General features: G+C 45.4%; 1 protein-coding gene across 2 annotated transcripts in view; it reads left to right on the top strand.

Annotated features, from left to right (window-relative positions):
• Nucleotides 1-19,335, top strand: part of MED23 (mediator complex subunit 23) — a 330,631-nt gene that overhangs the window by 246,936 nt on the left and 64,360 nt on the right. For both annotated transcript variants that reach the window (XM_029594395.1, XM_029594394.1), the window contains one exon: nt 12,036-12,216. In XM_029594395.1, coding sequence (XP_029450255.1) covers nt 12,036-12,216 — 181 coding nt within the window. The remainder of the gene's footprint in view (nt 1-12,035; nt 12,217-19,335) is intronic.

Genomic DNA, 19,335 nt, shown 5'->3' with positions numbered 1-19,335 from the left:
AAAAGAAGCTCCCAAATGATGAACTTAGAGCTTTAATTGAAGAAAAGATATCCTCTGAATCTGAGTCTGCTTAATAAGATGAGGAAAGGCATTTATTTTCTCTCCAAGAAAGGTAGAAGATATTCTGAGGTAGAATTTTTACATTTTCAGAAAAATATCTTTTAACCATTTCAAGTGGGGAAACACATTTTTGGGAAATTTACAAAACGCAAATTCCTATATCTAATAGAATTTTCAAACATCTCCATCCGCATATGTAATAAAGAATTATCTCTAACTCAGTTTGAAAAAATTGACTTTCCAAAACCTGAGTAGAGAGGGAGTTTAATAGGGAAGTGTGGCTATCCAATAATGATTGATGATGCTCCATTTGAGCAGAAGCCTCAGCAGAAAAAGTACAAAGTTTAGCCACACATTCCTCAAGAATACCCTCTACCCATTGCAAGGAGGAAGCAAAATCATTTAAAGCAATATTTTGAGAGGAAATAGCACCTCTGTGAGGGGCAGAAAATACAACAGGAGAGAAAGTCACAGATATTGGTCAAGACGAAGAAACATAGAAACATAGAAATGACGGCAGAAGAAGACCAAATGGCCCATCCAGTCTGCCCAGCAAGCTTCCCTCATTTCTTCTCTCATACTTATCTGTTTCTCTTAGCTCTTGGTTCTAATTCCCTTCCACCCCTGCCATTAATGTAGAGAGCGGTGATGGAGCTGCATCCAAGTGAAATATCTAGCTTGATTAGTTAGAGGTAGTAGGGGTAGTAACCGCCGCAATAAGCAAGCTACACCCATGCTTATTTGTTTTTACCCAGATTATGTTATACAGCCCTTATTGGTTGTTTATCTTCTCCCCTGCCGTTGAAGCAGGGAGCTATGCTGGATATGCGTGAGGTATCAGTTTTTTTCTTCTCCCCTGCCGTTGAAGCAGAGAGCTATGCTGGATATGCATCGAAAGTGAAGTATCAGGCACATTTGGTTTGGGGTAGTAACCGCCGTAACAAGCCAGCTACTCCCCGCTTTGTGAGTGTGAATCCTTTTTTCTTCTCCCCTGCCGTTGAAGTTATGCTGGATATGTGTGAAGTATCAGTTTTTCTTTTCCCCTGCCGTTGAAGCAGAGAGCTATGCTGGAAATTCGTGATGTATCAGTCTTTCTCCCATGCCGTTGAAGCAGAGAGCCATGCTGGATATGCGTCGAGAGTGAAGTATCAGGTACATTTGGTTTGGGGTAGTAACCGCCGTAACAAGCCAGCTACTCCCCGCTTTGTGAGTGCGAACCCTTTTTTCTTCTCCCCTGCCGTTTAAGCAGAGAGCTCTGCTGGATGTGTGAAGTAACAGTTTTTCTTTTCCCCTGCTGTTGAAGCAGAGAACTATGCTGGATATGCATTGAAAGTGAAGTATAAGAATGGAGTGATCAAGCTAGTTGAAAGGCATCAGGAATAGAGGAAGGTGGAGGTGGTAATTTGGATATTTGGTTTGGGGTAGTAACCGCCGTAACAAGCCAGCTACTCCCGTCTTTGTGAGTGCAAATCCTTTTTTCCACATTTCCTCTTGCTGTTGAAGCTTAGAGTGATGTTGGAGTCACAGTAACCATGTGTATGTTTATTGAATAAGGGTATTGTCTCCAGGCAGTAGCCATCATTCTGGCGAGTCACCCACTCTTCATTGGCGGCCTCTTGACTTTATGGATCCACAGTGTTTATCCCACGCCCCTTTGAAGTCCTTCACAGTTCTGGTCTTCACCACTTCCTCCGGAAGGGCATTCCAGGCATCCACCACCCTCTCCGTGAAGAAATACTTCCTGACATTGGTTCTGAATCTTCCTCCCTGGAGCTTCAAATCGTGACCCCTGGTTCTGCTGATTTTTTTCTTATGGTAAAGGTTTGTAGTTGCCTTTGGATCATTAAAACCTTTCAAGTATCTGAAAGTCTGTATCATATCACCTCTGCTCCTCCTTTCCTCCAGGGTGTACATATTTAGATTCTTCAATCTCTCCTCGTACGTCATGCGATGAAGATCCTCCACCTTCCTGGTCGCCCTTCTCTGTACCGCTTCCATCTTGTCTTTGTCTTTTTGTAGATACGGTCTCCAGAACTGAACACAGTACTCCAGGTGAGGCCTCACCAAGGACCTGTACAAGGGAATAATCACTTCCCTTTTCTTACTTGATATTCCTCTCTCTATGCAGCCCAGCATTCTTCTGGCTTTTGCTATCGCCTTGTCGCATTGTTTCGCAGACTTCATATCATTAGACACTATCACCCCAAGGTCCCTCTCCTGCTCCGTGCACGTCAGCCTTTCCTCCCCCATCGAATACAGTTCATTCGGATTTCCGCTCCCGATATGCATGACTTTGCACTTCTTGGCATTGAATCTCAGCTGCCATATCTTCGACCACTCTTCCAGTTTCCTTAGATCCCGTCTCATTCTCTCCACTCCTTCCGGCGTGTCCACTCTGTTGCAGATCTTAGTGTCATCCGCAAAAAGACAAACCTTACCTTCTATCCCGTCCGCAATGTCGCTCACAAAGATATTGAACAGGACCGGTCCCAACACCGATCCTTGCGGTACACCACTTAAAACCGCTCTCTCTTCAGAGAAGGTTCCGTTTACCATAACACATTGTCTTCTGTCCGTCAACCAGTTTGCAATCCAGGTCACCACCTTGTCACTCACTCCCAAGCTTCTCGTTTTATTCACCAGTCTCCTGTGTGGAACCGTATCAAAAGCTTTGCTGAAATCCAAGTATATGACATCGAGCGCTCTTCCTTGGTCCAATTCCTTGGTTACCCAGTCAAAAAAGTCAATCAGATTTGTCTGACAGGATCTTCCCCTGGTGAATCCATGTTGCCTCTGGTCCATCAATTCTCCGGACTGTAGATAGTTCACTATTCTCTCTTTCAGCAGAGACTCCATTACTTTTCCCACCACCGAAGTGAGGCTAACCGGCCTGTAGTTGCCAGCCTCCTCCCTGTTCCCACTCTTGTGAAGCGGGACCACCACCGCTCTTCTCCAGTCTCTCGGCACCACTCCCGTTTCTAGGGATCTATTGAACAGGTCACACAGTGGACCCGCCAGAACATCTCTGAGCTCCCTCAATATCCTTGGATGAATCCCATCAGTGAGAGTGAGAGAAACAGATGAGAAAGACTCACTCCTAGAAGTTAGAACTTCTCTGCCCAGAATAGGAGATAATGGCAAAACTCCATTACTTTCAAGATAGGTCCAGTACCAGAAAACTCTCCCAAGCCCAGACTCTTCTTGACCCCTGAGTTACCAATAACAGGGATCTGAGGAAGAGAAACCATAGAGGATGCAGCATAATTAAGAGGTTGTGAAGGATGATTACTATCTTTGGGGCTAAGAAGACACACATTGCTCGGGGGAGATACCAATGGAGCACCAATCGGTATACCCCCAAGAGCTTCCCCAATATGGCTGGTAGATGGAGTAACCCAAGAATCCAGAGACAGGAGCAATAACTGTCGCTTGAAATGGCATATTCTGTCCCTCTCTTTTCTTGCCCATAAGGTAGCCAAAAACAAACACTTAATCGATCTAGGAGATGAGATCTTCCTACAAAAGACTGCTAGGTCCCCAAGGGACTACCCAAGGAATTCACAAGGGGCATGCTCCTTATGTTCGCTCCTTGGGCTGCACGCCGTAGGCCAGCTTGATTTTATGTAGCTAGACGCAATGATGTTGACATCGGCAGTGAGTAGTCAGCAGCTTCCCTGCACCTACCTGAGTGCAGCGTCTGTATAGGGCAGCATCTCACCTCTTCAGGTCTCTCAGGAACTCCTCCAACCTGCCTGATTTTATGCAGCCAAACATGATGATGATGAAGGCGGGGAGGAGTCAGCAGTTTCCCTTTGCCCGCCTGAGGTCAGCGTCTGTATAGGTCAGCGTCTTACCTCCTCAGGTCTTCCCATACTTTTTTTTTTTTTCCAAATCTGTTTATTGGGGTACAACATCCAACAACATTACAAACAGATGAATGCACAATTCAAGCTTACAGTGTTGACTCCCCATACTCCACTATTTCCTTGCTTTTCCTTCCCTCCCTCCCTCCCTCCCCCACCCTCCCCTATGGGGAGCCTCTGGACCAACGGTGTATACAAGGTAGGGTACAGCAAGCATAAATGTGCACACCCTCATTAAAAACATTACACATAGTATCAACTGGCACTGCTTTCAATAAAACAAGAAAGGAAGATGACAAGGTACCTTCTGAGATATTAGAACCGCCAGTAGCAGTCTAGTACATAGGCACGAACCCCCTACACTCCCTCGAGCGGTGCTAGTTTACGAGTACAGTGGGGTAAGGACAAATAATAGCAGTTCCAAATTTGGTGAAACAGTCCCCTTGCCCGGGGAGAGAACTTATTGTAGCGGGACCCATACTCTAGGAGGAAGAGATTAGTGAGCGAAGAGGTCCACATGTCCAGCTTGGGGGCCGATGCTTCTATCCATAGAGTCAGGATACATTTCTTCGCAATCAAACAAGCTTTAGATACAAAAACAACATTATCTACATTCAAACTTTGATCCCCAACATCATTGTTAAGAATACAAAAGGAGCAAGACCATTGTACCTCAACGCCCAACAATGCAGACAAGCGCAAGCGAATGGAGTCCCAAAAGCTCTGGATTGCCGGGCACTCCCATAAGCAGTGTATCAAAGTGGCAGGACTACCAGAACACTTCAGGCATACCGCCGAGGGAATACGTCCCATTTGGTGAGCCCTGGCTGGCGAGCATATGCTGCGATGGAATACCCTCTGTTGGAGCTCGCGAAGTCCGACATTGGTGGTGACAGAGTAGATAGTCGCATAAGAGTTTTTGAGCATATGCGGCTGAATGTCCTCCCCACAGTCCCTAGTCCACTTGATAGTGAGCTTCTGAAAGATCTGATAGGGTTGGATAGACACATAGAATGAGTACAGACATGATAGAGAGTTTTTTTTCATTTGGAAACAAGTTATCAAATCCAAGTAACTTTGATTAGTCACTTTCCCCTCTGCTCCTTGCAACAGAGTGGGAATCACAGCTCGGAGGTAGCCATACATAAGAAAATGACTAGGGCGTAACCCCAGTAGGGCTCTGCATTGAGAAAAGGAATACACTTGGCTCGTTTCAGGGTCCAATAAAGTGCCCAAGGGCCAATTAGAGGCAATTGAAAATTGGTGTTGAGCCGGTAGTACAGTTAACGACAAGGGGGAAGACCCCCGCATAGGATATTGGGGAGATACCCGTGATGAAAGGCCCAACATTTTACGAGTAATTCTCCACACTACCCGAAGCGTGCGTATCATTATGTAGTGGTTGGGCGTCAGTTGGGGGGGGCAAAAAGGGTGCATGCAATATATAACCCGGGTCATAAGGGCTACACATCGTTTGTATCAGCTGACCATCCGAATAGTCAGAGGTTCCAAAAAACCAATCCCCCAGGAATCTGAGGTTGGCCGCCAGAGAATACAAGTAAAAATTGGGTAACCCATATCCCCCGCTAGCCCGAGGGGTCATTAAAACACTGAGGGTTAATCGCGCTCTCTTAGCTCGCCATAGAAACGTGCGCATGGCAGAGCAAAGGAGCCGCCGGTCCTTTGGGGAAATGAGAAATGGTAACATAAGGAGCTTGTACAAGAGTAGGGGTGCAATAACCATTTTGATTACCGCTATGCGACCCTGTAAAGATAAGGGAAGCGATTGCCACCCTCGCATTTTGTGAGTCATCTTAGCTATAGTTGGAGGTATATTCAGGGCGTACCATTGTTTAGGATCTGCATGTATGATGATGCCCAAATATTTAATGGTAGAGGATGCCCATTTCACCGGGAAGTGATCCCATCCCCCCCTCATGGAACCCTGCAAGTCTAAGGCCTCTGTTTTGTCAAGGTTCAGTTTGAACCCCGACAATGCCTGATAACGTTTGAAAATCTCCAGAGCGGCCGGCAATGCACTCCGAGCTTTTGACAACAATAGTAAAATGTCATCAGCAAATAACAAAGAGAGGTATGAAGTGGCACCAACAGGAATACCCGTGACCGCAGGAGTTGATTTCAGCTTACATACCAGAGGTTCCACGGTAAGGATAAATAGGAGGGGGGACAAGGGGCATCCCTGGCGTGTTCCCCGCTGCAAGCCAAACTCCTGGGAAAGCTCTCCATTTACTAATATGCGGGCAGTAGGGTTAGAATACAACAAGGAAATGTAATCAAAAATTCTTCCTTCAAAACCCATAATCGAGAGAGTCTGTTTCAAAAAAGGCCAGGCTACCCGGTCGAAAGCTTTTTCGGCGTCGCAGGTAACAAGCAAGGGGTCGACTACCTTGCGCAGAGCGCACGTCTCCAATGCTAACAGCACTTTGTGAATGTTCACAGTGGAACGCCTTCCTGCTACGAACCCCACTTGGTCTGGGGATATCAAGTGCCTCATTATACATTGCAGACGAGTGGCCAGGATCTTGGCATATATTTTAATGTCCAAATTAAGGAGGGATATGGGACGGTATGAAGAAGTTAACAAGGGATCCCTCCCAGTCTTGGGTAGGACTACTATCGTGGCCGCTCGCATAGTGCTTGGCATGCGTTGGCTATCAGTCATAGATTCATAAACCAATTTTAATATGGGGCTAAGCTCTGATTTTAACGCCCTGTAGAATGTAGAAGACAGGCCATCCGGGCCGGGAGCTTTTAAATGCGGTAACCCTTGGATAGCATCAAGCACCTCCCCTTCTTCAATGGGACGTTGCAATTTTTGGAGCTGTAATGGCGTTAAGCAAGGCAAAGATAACTCCCGCAAGAATTCCCCAATCTGCTCTTCACATACCGGATCTGCTGAGTATAAAGACCGATAATATTCAGAGAAGATGTCTGCTATCTCGGTAGCGCTAGATTTGATCTCCCCATTGGAATTTCGAATATTAGCAATAAATTTAGAGGACTCCTGAGCTTTCAAGAGACGAGCAAGGAGGCGGCCAGCTTTGTTGCCGTATTGGAAAAAATTGAACTGCCTGTGCCGCAAAGAATGCGCCGCTCTTTTATGTAGTAAGTTATTGAGTGCTGTTTGAGTCTCCCGAAATTGTAGAGGGAGGTGTGTATCGCCCGATGTTCCCATTTGCCTCTTGAGAGCCCTCAGCCTCCGTTCCAGACTGAGAACTTCCCTATCCAATTGTTTCTTTTTGTGGCTAGAGTAACTAATTATATCGCCCCGGAGGACAGCCTTGGCTGTTTCCCAGAGGAGAACAGGCTGGTCTACATGTTGACCATTAGTTTCCATAAATGCCTGCCACCTCCCCCGTAGATATATCGGAAATTCTGGGTCTGATGCTAAGGACGCAGGAAGGCGCCAACTCCCACCCCTAGCAGGTCCACCGGGTTGTAACGTGCCTGTAACCGGGCAGTGATCGGAAATTACCAGCGCTTCGATGGTAGCTTTAGTAAACTTGGGGAAAAGGGATTCCGAGATCAGCAGGTAGTCAAGTCTAGACTGAGCAGGATGAGCTTTCGCTACATGTGTGTATTCTTTAGTGTTAGGATGTAGTATTCGCCACAAATCTATAAGCCCCAAATGATTGCAGAGAAAGCGGGGACCCCTGCGTTCGCTAGTGAGATGGCCCCCCCGAACAGGTAGTCTATCCAGCTCTGGGTCTATAGCAAAGTTGAAATCGCCCCCTAGTATGATTGGGCAGTCCCCCATCTGAGCAAAGTGAGAGAGTAGTGTAGTGTAAAATTTGTGATCATATACATTGGGCGCATAGCTGGAAGCCAGTATTATAGGAGAGCCCATAAGAAGTCCCTTGACAATAATAAATCGACCCTGCGGGTCTTCCAGGGTTGCCGTCTTAGTGAAAGGAACCGCTTTATGTATCAGTATGGCCACACCTCTACTCTTAGATGTCCCTGTGACATAATACAGTTGGGAAACCCATTTTTTCCGCATCTTCAGAATCTCAGGGGGAAGCATATGCGTTTCCTGTAAAAATATTATTTTAGCATGTAGCCGGTTTAAACGGGCAAACACCTTCTCTCTTTTGATAGGAGTACCTAAGCCCGCAACATTCCATGTGACTAGATCTACCGCCATGCTAGCAACAAATAAAGGCCTTGCCGCAAGCACTCAGTGTCAGAGATACCAAGCCTCTGGAAGCAGGTAGTTGCACTCGCGAATGCATGTAATTCAAACATTTTGGGTGACAATATAGTACAAATGAAATGAACCCCTCAGAACACATTATAAGAAACCTTACATCCCCCTGGTTCCAGAAAATTCCCCCTTTTGTTCCCTTTCTAGCCCCCTCCCCCTGTAGAACAGACCCCACAGTGCCCATTCAGGAACCACGTAAGAGGGTCCCAGTGAACGGACCTGCTAGGCTTCCCTCCTTTAATAGAAACCCCGATCTGAAGCGGGTGAGATCACAAACAGCACTGATGTGCTCGGCTGCCTCCCCAGCCCCATAACAATTAAATAGAGAACCTGAAAAAACATGAAAAGAAAAAACCAGAAAAGAAAAACTTGGCTCCAGGTACCACCTGCAAGTGTCTCCAAGATTGCTTCCTCTTAGCCAGATAGTAAATCCCAAACGGAAAAGAAAAGAACGTTCCTTGTTGTCCGGGTATTAAAACATAAAGGTTCTCCCGCGATGTTCGTCCTCTTTACAATGACTGGCCGTCAGTCCAAACAGGAACAATTATAATTAGAAAAAGAAAAAAAAAAAAAACGTCCACATTGGGGATTGCGGCCATAGCAGAAGGAAATAAGCACAGTCGGACTAGTAGTAGCATGAAGTTTGGCGAAAAAAAAAAAAAATTCCTGGAGGACAACAAGGATTAGTGGGTATCCATGTGAGCGCTCCTAAACTCCAAAAGCAGACGTTAAGTCGCAGGGGACTGGGCCGGGCCCGGAAGACCCTGGACAAAGGTCTTGGCTGCAGTTGCAGAATCAAAGAATTTCAGCTGCCCCTGATGGGAGATTCTGAGCTTGGCTGGGAACATAAGTGCAAAACGAATCTGTTTTTTATATAGTTCTGCACACACCTCTTGAAATGCTTTGCGCTGTACGGTCACCCGAGGAGAAAAGTCTTGAAAGACTAGGATCCGGTGGGCTTCATAGTGAAATTCTCGCACTTTACGAAAATGCTGAAGCACGATGGAACGGTGTGCAAAGTGCAAGAATCCCGCGATAATCACCCTGGGTTTCCGCGCTGCGTCTCCATCCATCCGCCGGCCCACACGATGGGCTCTCTCGAACAGGCCCCCGGACGGGGACGCCAGAGAGGGGACCACGCCCAGCAGCCATGCCTCCAGCAACCGAGGGAGCTCTGCTTCAGGTAGGGACTCCGGGAAACCGATAAAGCGAAGATTATTACGGCGGGACCTGTTTTCAAGGTCATCAATTTTCTCTTCCCTCGCCGCAGCTTGTTTGGTGAGTTCGTCGACACGCTTCTCCAAGGCCCCAATGTCATCCTCGGCCAGGCCCATTCTCCCCTCCAGTCGCTCCGCACGGCCGTCAAACTCTGTGAGGGAGGCCCGAACGTCAGCTATCTGCTCCGAAAGTTGGTGCAAACGCACATCTAGGGCAGTTACGACAGCCTGTGAAATCTTTTCTTCCAAGGATTCGCCTTCCTCCAGCGGGCCCTCATGAGCTGTCGCGGCCATTTTGTTGGTGAGGGCCGGCAGTTTTTCCTTCTCTCTCCTAAGCGATCTGGTAGCCATACAGCGTCGTCAAACGTGGTAAAATCTGTTCTTAGCTGCTAAGCTCTTGAGGAGAGCCAAGTGGATCGAACCTCTAATTCAGATGGGCTGGATGGGAGCCGATTTGGCCGGAGAGGCAGCCGGAGCTCGCGTAATATCGTCTTACCGAGCCCACCACATCACGTGATCTCTTCTTCTTCCCATACTTTTAAGTAAAACTTTTAACATGCTGGAAACTCATAAATTCTCTGATCCTCTTGAGGATGGGTCCCAAGATACTGGGTTAGATACTGATTGAGTGATAGGAACCACCCTTCTGATGGGCAGGACTGGTTCTTCCATTAGGCAAACCAGGTGGTTGCCTAGGGCACCATATTTTGGAGGAGCGGCAAAAAACCGCAAAAACCAGATGCATCCTATTCACCTAATGGTACGGTAACACAAGGGAGATGGGAACGGATGTTGTGTAGATATGGCGGGTGGAGACAGAAATAAAGCTGGGTGGGTGGGGGGAGTTGTGGAAAAAAGGCATTGGGCATGTGAAAATGGAGTGGAAAAAAAGATTCTGAGCAAGTAGATAGGGAGTGGAGAGTGAGAGATTATGGGCACTGCAAAAAAGGGACAAAAAGGCTGTTGTGATGTCGGTGTGCTGAGCAAGGAATGAAGGTAAGAAAGAGGAGGAAGTTGTGATAAGAGAGGAGAGATGCTGGTCAAAGAGATAGAAGGGATCTGGAGCACTGTGGACAGTGGACAAAGGGAGGGTAATGCAAGACTTGACAGAGGGTGAGAGGAGAGAGACAGAGGTAGATGCTGCGCCGATAGGGAGGTGTATAAAGGGGGGAGTCACAAGATTGAAGGTTTTCTTAGGGCGCCTAATACCCTTGCATCAGCCCTGCTGATGCAGTAGACAAAATGAAGGATGATCTAAGAAAGCTTAAGGTGTTCAGTGGCAGCTAAGATTAAATACAAAAAAAGTGTAAAGTCATGTATTGGAGTACAGAAAATTCAAGGGAGAAGTGCACAATGTAGGGGGCAGATATTGATGTTCACCACATAGGAGATAGACCTCAGGGTTATTACATCTGGCGATCTCAAGGTTTCAAAACAGTGTGACAAGGCAATAGCCAGAGTCAGAAGATGTAAGGGTACATAGGGAGAAGTATTACCAGTAGAATAAAGAGGTAACAGTTTCTCTGTACTGATCATTGGCAAGATCTTATCTTGAGCATTATGCCCAGTTCTGGAGTTTGTACTTCCAAAAGACAGAACAGAGACAGTCCAGAGAAGATCACCTAAATGGTGAACAGTCTGCACCAAAAGACCCATGAAATGAGATTTCAATATGTATACCATAGCAGAGAAAGAAGGTGGAGTATAACATGTTTATTTAAATCTCAAAGGCATAAATAATGTACAAGAAACAAGGAAGGTTCTAAAACTAAGGAGTCTCAAAGAGGTAGACTTGGGAGTAATACTAAGAAATATTTCTTAAAGAAACAACATCCCAGTGGAGATGGTGGAGGCCAAAACAGTAATTCAAGAAGGCATGGCATAAACTTATTGGATCCTTTGGTTGCAAGTGTGTGAACTGAAGCTAGAGTTAAGTGGAATTTATAGCATTGCAAGAAGTAGATAATTAGGAATACTGAATGGGCTTTATGGTCCTTATCTACTGTTGTATTCTGTGTTTCTAAAAAAGAGGGTCTTTGGTAAAATCACTCTGCACCAGAAAGTATATCCATAGGATAGTATACATTGGAACTCGGAAAATATTTTTTCATAACTGGGGTTTCTTTAAGTGTTATACTCTTCTCTGATGGTTACAATGGATAAGTAAATCCAAAAATCCTGAGGTCGATATTTGTCATTTAGACAGATAACTCACAAGTTATCCATCTAAATGGCCAGTTTTGCCATATTCAGACATTTATCCAGTTAAATTATAGCCAGATAAAAAAGGGGCGTTTCAGGGGCATTCCAGAGAGGGGTTGAGTTATCTAGGTAACATAACCGAATATTGAGTAGCATGGCCAAATAACTTTAGATCTGCTCCAGAGGTAGCTTAAAGTTATCCGGCGTTGTGTGGCTGAATAACTTTCTACTTAACCGGATATCTTTGAAAATATCCGGTTAAGTAGTGCCGCATTAAAATAAAAAAAACAAATAAATCAGTGGTTCCGCAGTCCAAATGTCAGCCTACCTACTTTATATATAAACGACCCTATTGGGCCCAACGCCCTCAGCCACAAAAAAATCGCTTTAGAAATTGTACGCTCTTGTATTTTGGCTAATACACTAAAAATTGTCTCTTATTGTCTCTCCCCCTTTTCTGCTTTCTAGAGTGTTGGAGAGAATTGGAGCCAGAGCTCTAGTAGCCCATGTCAGAACCTTTGCAGATTTCTTAGTTTATGAGTTTTCCACATCAGCTGGAGGTCAGCAACTTAACAAATGCATTGAGATTCTGAATGAAATGGTGTGGAAATACAATATTGTGACTCTGGATCGCTTGATCTTGTGCCTGGTAAGTACTTTACACATTGCTATTACAATTTATCATTTCTAAAGTGCTACCAGACATGAGAAGTACTATACAGATGATGTAAGAGACTGTCCCCGCTAAGTGGAGTTTACAATCTAGTCTTGAGAAACATACATCACAAACATGTCTATGGGAAGTATATTTATTGTACAGATGTGGTTAGGATTTAAAAGCAGCATCAAAAAGATGAGTTTTTAAACTGGATTTGAATACAGCCAAAGAAGGGAGCAAGAAGCACTGACTCAAGAAGTCTATTCTAGGCATGTGGTACAGCAAAGTAGAAAGCACACAATCAGGAATTGGTGAAGAAGATCACAGATAAGAGTGACTTGTTTGAATGAAGTTCATGAGGAAGAAAGCTGGGAGAGAGAAGAGAAGATAGGTAATGGGGAGCTGCAGAACAAATACATAAATAGATGAGAAAGAAGCTTGAACTACATGCAGAAGAAGACAGAAAACCAGTATAGCAACTAAAGAGGTTATATTGTCATAGCAATGGAGTGGAGTAGCTGCCTAGTTGTTAGAGCAGTGGGCTATGAACCAAGGAAACCAAGGTTCAAGTCCCACTTCCGCTGCTTATGACCTTCGGCAACTCACTTTACCCTCCATTGCCTCAGGTACAGATTGTACCTAAGGGGGTTGTACCTATGGGGATTGGGAAATACCTACAGTAGCTGAATGTAATTGCTTTGACGTGCTGAAAAGCAGAATTTACGTAAACTGAAGGAAGTTAAGCCATGCACATGAAATTTTAATAGATTGCAGTGGAGAAAGATCCTTCAGCGGAAAGTGTGCAAAGAGCATTATAGTCATCTAACTGGAAGTGATAAAAGAGCGTTATGGTATCATGCTCAGAAAGGAAGGGATGGATTTTAGCAGTGTTAGAGGAAGAACCAACATGCTTTGGTAATGTTTTGAATGTGGTTCCACTTTTCTTTTTCACACAGTCACAGGCTTTTCAGTGCTTCCTGTGTTCATCTATTTTTTTGACAGCTAATACCATTAAAGGAATAATTTTCAAAACTCTGGATTGTTGCAAAGTCCACATTGAGCAATTCTCAAAAAAAATGTACACACATACTTTCCTTTTGAAAATTTGACTACTTTGGGACTATGCCAGTAATGAAGATTCACTGGTATTTTTGAGCTCTGGAACAGCTTTCTCCAGATTTGTGGGTTTCAGTTATAGCTAAGCAATTTGGTGTCTATGGCAAGTAAAATTTCCATCCTTGCCCTTTATAGAACACATGAGATCAGAGTAGGGAGACTGTTAAATGGTACAGCAATGCCAAAAGTCAGTGCATGGGTATGAGGTGCTCCAGGCAAACCTTACAGCCTTGCACCCTGTCACGTCCTCCCTACACACAATTAAAAGTTATGCATTTCTAATAGATTTTATGTAAAAAAAAAAAAAAAAAAAGGCTATTCAAAGTGTAGTCTTCTGAGGAAAAAATATTACTTACAATATGTATATTTACAATCATTGCTGTTCTGCCAACCAGAAAACCCTGCAAAAATCAAACAGACACTTAGAATCGATATCTTATTAGGCCTACTGTAAAGCACTATGGGGCGGATTTTCAGCGCCCTGCTCGCCTAAATCCGCCCAAAACCGGGCGGATTTAGGCGAGCAGGGCCCTGCGCGCCGGTAAGCCTATTTTACATAGGCCTACCGGCGCGCGCAGACCCCGGGACTCGCGTACGTCCCGGGGTTTTCGGAGGGGGGCGTGTCGGGGGCGTGTCGGGGGGCGGGCCCGGTCGACGCGGCGTTTCGGGGGCATGTCGGCCGCGTTTTGGGGGCGGGTACGGGGCGTGGCTACGGCCCGGGGGCGTGGCCGCGCCCTCCGTACCCGCCCCCAGGTCGCGGCCCGGCGCGCAGCAGGCCCGCTGGCGCGCGGGGATTTACGTCTCACTCCGGGAGGCGTAAATCCCCCGACAACGGTAAGGGGGGGGGTGTAGACAGGGCTGGGTGGGTGGGTTAGGTAGGGGAAGGGAGGGTAAGGTGAGGGGAGGGCAAAGGAAAGTTCCCTCCGAGGCCGCTCCGATTTCGGAGCGGCCTTGGAGGGAACGGGGGGAGGCAGCGCGGCTCGGCGCGCGCAGGCTATACAAAATCAATAGCCTTGCGCGCGCCGATCCAGGATTTTAGTGGATACGCGCGGCTCCGCGCGTATCTACTAAAATCCAGCGTACTTTTGCTTGAGTCTGATGCGCAAGCAAAAGTAGGCTGTTCGCGCGCCTCTTAAAAACTACCCCTATGGGCATAGGCTTGGGCCCCCAGAAAGCCAGGAGAAAACAGAATTACAATATCTATATCAGAATAGCACTAACAGCTAGCATTCAAACAAACAACCCTACCCCGCTGCAAATATTTCACCAGACCCTAAAACACCAATGCACCTCCTATTAGGAAAACAGAATAAGCTTAGCTGCTATAAATTCCTCCACAGAAACAGCACTCTAGTGAATATCTCACTTCAGTCACATACGCAGAACATAGACAGACCTTCAAAAACACAATAAAGAGAACATAAAATTTAAATAGAAACATGCAGGCAAAAATTGAACTAGAAATTGCAACAAGCCAAATTCTGTATGCAGTGCAACAATGGAAAAAATGAAACATTACTAATCGTATAAAACAACAAAATCAAGAAATATAAACTTTATCAATAGTAGTAAAACCACACTAATAAAAAATATAATTCAAAACAGCTAACAAATAGAATAATATCCAATAATTAAAAATGCATGTAAACATTTTCCAAATACCAATAAAATATTTCAAAACATATCGGATAACAGCCATTACTTAAAACTAATAAGGATTTGATTCTGAATACTAAACGAGACTACTACAGTCAAAAGATCAAAAACTCCTCCAATAACTCCAGATCCCTTTACAACATAGTAAACAACCTCATCTCTGAAAACACCAACTCCAACACAACCGAAACAAAAAATTTAAGCCAAGACTTAGCTACGTTCTTCAAGAACAAAATAACCAAAATAACTGATGCCTTCAACAACTCTTTGATCAAAGAAAACCAAATATCCACATCAAATATAACTACATGGTCTAATTTTGAACCTATCTCCTCGATGGAAACAGAAAAAATGCTAAGAAAAATAAACCCAGCTCGCCATGACCTAGACACCATCCGCACTCAAGAGTTAAAGGAAATTGCTCCTTCCATAGCACCAACAGTAGCAGCAATTATCAATAAATCCCTCGAAGAAGGTGAACTACCAGTTAAGTTAAAAATCGCAACAATCAGACTAATACTAAAGAGGAAAAACTTGAACCCAGACGACTTGAACAACTACCGTCCAATATCAAACCTGCCCCTCCTTGCAAAAATGACAGAGAAAGCGGTCCTGAAACAACTCAATGAACACCTTGAGAACAATAAAATACTACATCCCACCCAACACGGCTTTAGAAAAAACCTCAGCACGGAAACTCTACTGCTCAACCTATCTAACAATATAATAAGAGGCTTTGATAACAAAATCAGCCACTTACTAATCCTCCTCGACCTATCCGCTGCATTTGACACAGTTGACCACAAAAGGCTCTTATCAAGGCTAGCAAACATAGGGCTCTCAGGCAAAACTCTTGATTGGTTCACTTCTTTCCTAAAAGACAGATTTTTCAAAGTCTCCATCAACAACAACACATCAGAAGCCATCCCCCTTGAAACAGGAGTGCCATAAGGGTCCGCTCTGTCGCCCACACTCTTTAATATTTATCTACTTCCTCTTTGCCAACTCCTAGCAAGCCTAGGCATAACTTACTATATGTATGCTGACGACATACAACTCATCATTCCAATTACATCCATCATCGAAGATGCACTGAAACTAGCTACCCTCTCACCTCGACTCGATCAAAAATATGCTAAACCACCTAAAATTGTTTAAACATGAGCAAAACCGAATGCATTCTAATCGAAAGAAAAAAATCAGGATCAAAAACCACCACATCCTTCCAAATAGACAACATCTACATACAACTTAAAGACAACGTAAAATACCTCGGTATTTGGATTGACAATGAACTAAACTACAAAAAGCACATCACAACAAAAACAAAAGAGGGTTTCCATAAACTCCAAATACTTAAACATCCAAAACAGATGCTTCACCACCAAGACTTCAGAACCGTCTTACAATCCCTTATTTTCACCAGCCTTGACTACTGCAATTCACCCTTGATAGGCCTACCTAAAGTGGCCTTAAAACCACTTCAACTACTACAGAATGCCGCAGCTAGAGTCCTAGAAATCAGACCACATCACACCTGTACTCAGCAGTCTACACTGGCTACCAGTAGAAAAAAGAATTGAGTTCAAAATACTAACAATCTTACACAACGCAATATACAAAGCAGATAACACGGCCCTTGACAATATCATACATATACAAAGATCGCAACGTACGACCAGAACAGCAAATAAACTACAGCTAGAAATACCATCAATCCCATTAGCCAAGCTATCCACCACAAGGAACAGAGCTATATCCATTGCTGGTCCGAAATTATGGAACTCACTACCAGATCACTTGAGCTCACAAAGCAACATTAAATCATTTAAAAAAGAGCTCAAAACATGGAAATTCAGTCAAAAATTCAAAGATGATGTAGGTTAATATCATATAACACATCTCATGCATAGCTTTTTTCGGATATGCAATCTAAGTCCTAAGACTATGACACTGAACATTTTAAGCTAGAAAATACATGGTTTAATCACGGACATACCCTGTTATAAACGTTAATGTTGCTTGTAATAAGTAGTTTTCTGGTTTCAGTCTTTTCAGTTTTTACTGTTAAATGTAATAGGTTGTTGTACCTGTAAACCGGAGTGAAGGCTGCTAGCTATACCTCGGTATAAAAAAACTCAAATAAAATAAATAAAATAATTTTTTTTAAAATCCCCGCTTTCCATACCTGGGATCTTTTAATTTCCAGATGCCCTGAGATTGAAATCATGGATTCGCAGGCAGAGAGGATGGAGGGTTGTTGTGCACAAACTTTCTTTCACACATGCTCTCTCTTAGTCTTTCACTCACACACATGCACAAGCTTTTAGTCACACTCACACAGGGCCGGTGGAATCACTAGGCGAGCTAGGCCTGAGCCTAGGGCGCTGACCATTAGGGGTTGCTGCCGCCAGTCATGAGCCATGTGGGGCCGTGAACAGCGGTGGCAAAGGAGAGTGGGGATTCGAATCTTGACTCCTCTTTACCGCTACCACTCACGAGAGAGGTAGGAGTCAGGGGTGGGGTGGCGCAAGGCAGAAAGTGCCTAGGGTGCCTAATCCCCTTGGACCGGCCCTACACACACACACACATACACGCTGTCTGTCTCATACACATACAAATGCTCTCTCTGTCTCACACAAACACATGCTATTACAGATATACAGGGTGGCCCATGGAAAAGTAACTTGCCTCCAATGCACTGGTATTGGAGATGGGCTTCTTTTCCATGGGCCACTCCGTGTGTGTGGTTTTCATTTACACATGCTCATGCTCTCTCACTTATACAAACACACACATATTCTGTCTCACACACACATACACACTTCCCTGTACATACCCAGATCAGTCTAGACTGCTGGGTTTTGCCTCCCTTCCAGCAGATGGAGGCAGAGAAAAACTTGAAGAGCACTCCCTCTTAACCTGGTGTGCCTTCATCTCTTCAGTATTTCTCTGTCTCCAGCAGATGGAGGTGGTGTAAAACCTGCGCTCTTGACCGATTCTTCAGTTTTCAAAAAAAAAATAAATTTCTATTTAAAAAAAAAAAATTGATACTTCAAAGATCAAGCAGGGCATTAAACAGGTGCAACCTCCCTGGTAGTAGGCAGGTCCTAATGGGGCCATCCCCCCTGGTAATAGGTCTCGTGGAGCTGGGGTTGGTGACCCCTGTGGAGCTCCAGTTCGGTAAGGCGCCAGGGGTGACTACCAGTAGCAGGCCCCTCCCCCTTCTTCCCGACCCAATCAAAGAGCAGCCTGTCAGCCTTCTTTGCTTCTCACTGCCGCAAAAAAAAAAAAAAGTAAAGGGGAGAAATTTAGTCTGTGGTTCTCCGGGACATCAAAGGGCAGTCTCCTTCTCTGGCGCAGCATTTGTTCTCGGCTGTGCTTTAGAGCTCTGCCAATGGCTGCGAACTCCGTTGGTGCCTGGAGGGGAGCTCGACTCCCTCCCCTGTCTCATAGCACTTTCCCCGTGTCTTCCCTATGCCGCGTCCAGTGTGCTGTGTGGCCTGCAAGGAGTCTGCTTCGCAGCTCTCCCGTTCTGGGCTTTGTGTTAAGTGCTTCCCCGGTGGGGAGGGTCCCTCAGAGCAGAGGCCGGAGTCTCTGGTTAAGTCCCGCGGAACGGTGAAGCGATCTGCCACTCAAGAGGGCCAGGACGACCTGTTCCCGCTGGGAATGGCAGCCTTCTTGAATCTTTTGCTGATGCGCGGGCCAAGGTGTCGGAGAGAGGGGATTTTCTGCCTGACCTGGCTCCGGTTCCCAGCAGTCCTGAGGACCTTCAGGATCCATCCCAGGACTTTTCAGATGGTGAGCCCGATCCCCTGGAGAGGGAGGTGGGCGGTCCAAATGCCTTTTCATTGGATTTTGTGCTGTTAATGCACAAGGCCTTCCTGGCTACCCAGGCTCAGCAGAGTGGGGGTCCACAGCAGGGGTGACTAGAGGGGCCCCCCCAAGAAGATTTCTAGGCACTTAGAGTTGCAGTCATCCCTTTGAATCAAGAAGTTGAGGAGAACCTCGCTTCCTGGGGTCGGGGCCCCTATTCCGGATGCTTCTGGCACCAGTGCTTCGGACAGCACCGGTGTGGCGGGGTTGCGTGGCCCAGCCAAGACTTTTCCATTTCATCTCATGGTTCAACAGTTGATGATCCGAGAGCGGGATGTCCCGGAATCAGATCTGCGAGTTGGATGGGCTATAGACAAACTTTATCCTTTGCCCAAGGAGACTTTGGAGCTTTTGAAGTTTCCAAAAGTGGACGCCTCAATGTCGGCCATAACGAAGAGAACTACAGTACCATTTGCAGGAGTGGCGGCCCTCAAGGACCTCCAGGATAGGAAATTTGAGGTT

The sequence above is a fragment of the Rhinatrema bivittatum genome, chromosome 3 (assembly GCF_901001135.1).
Source record: "Rhinatrema bivittatum chromosome 3, aRhiBiv1.1, whole genome shotgun sequence".
NCBI classification, from domain to species: domain Eukaryota; kingdom Metazoa; phylum Chordata; class Amphibia; order Gymnophiona; family Rhinatrematidae; genus Rhinatrema; species Rhinatrema bivittatum.
Note: the sequence above shows the minus strand (reverse complement) of the source record. Positions and strands in the feature narration are given on the sequence as shown.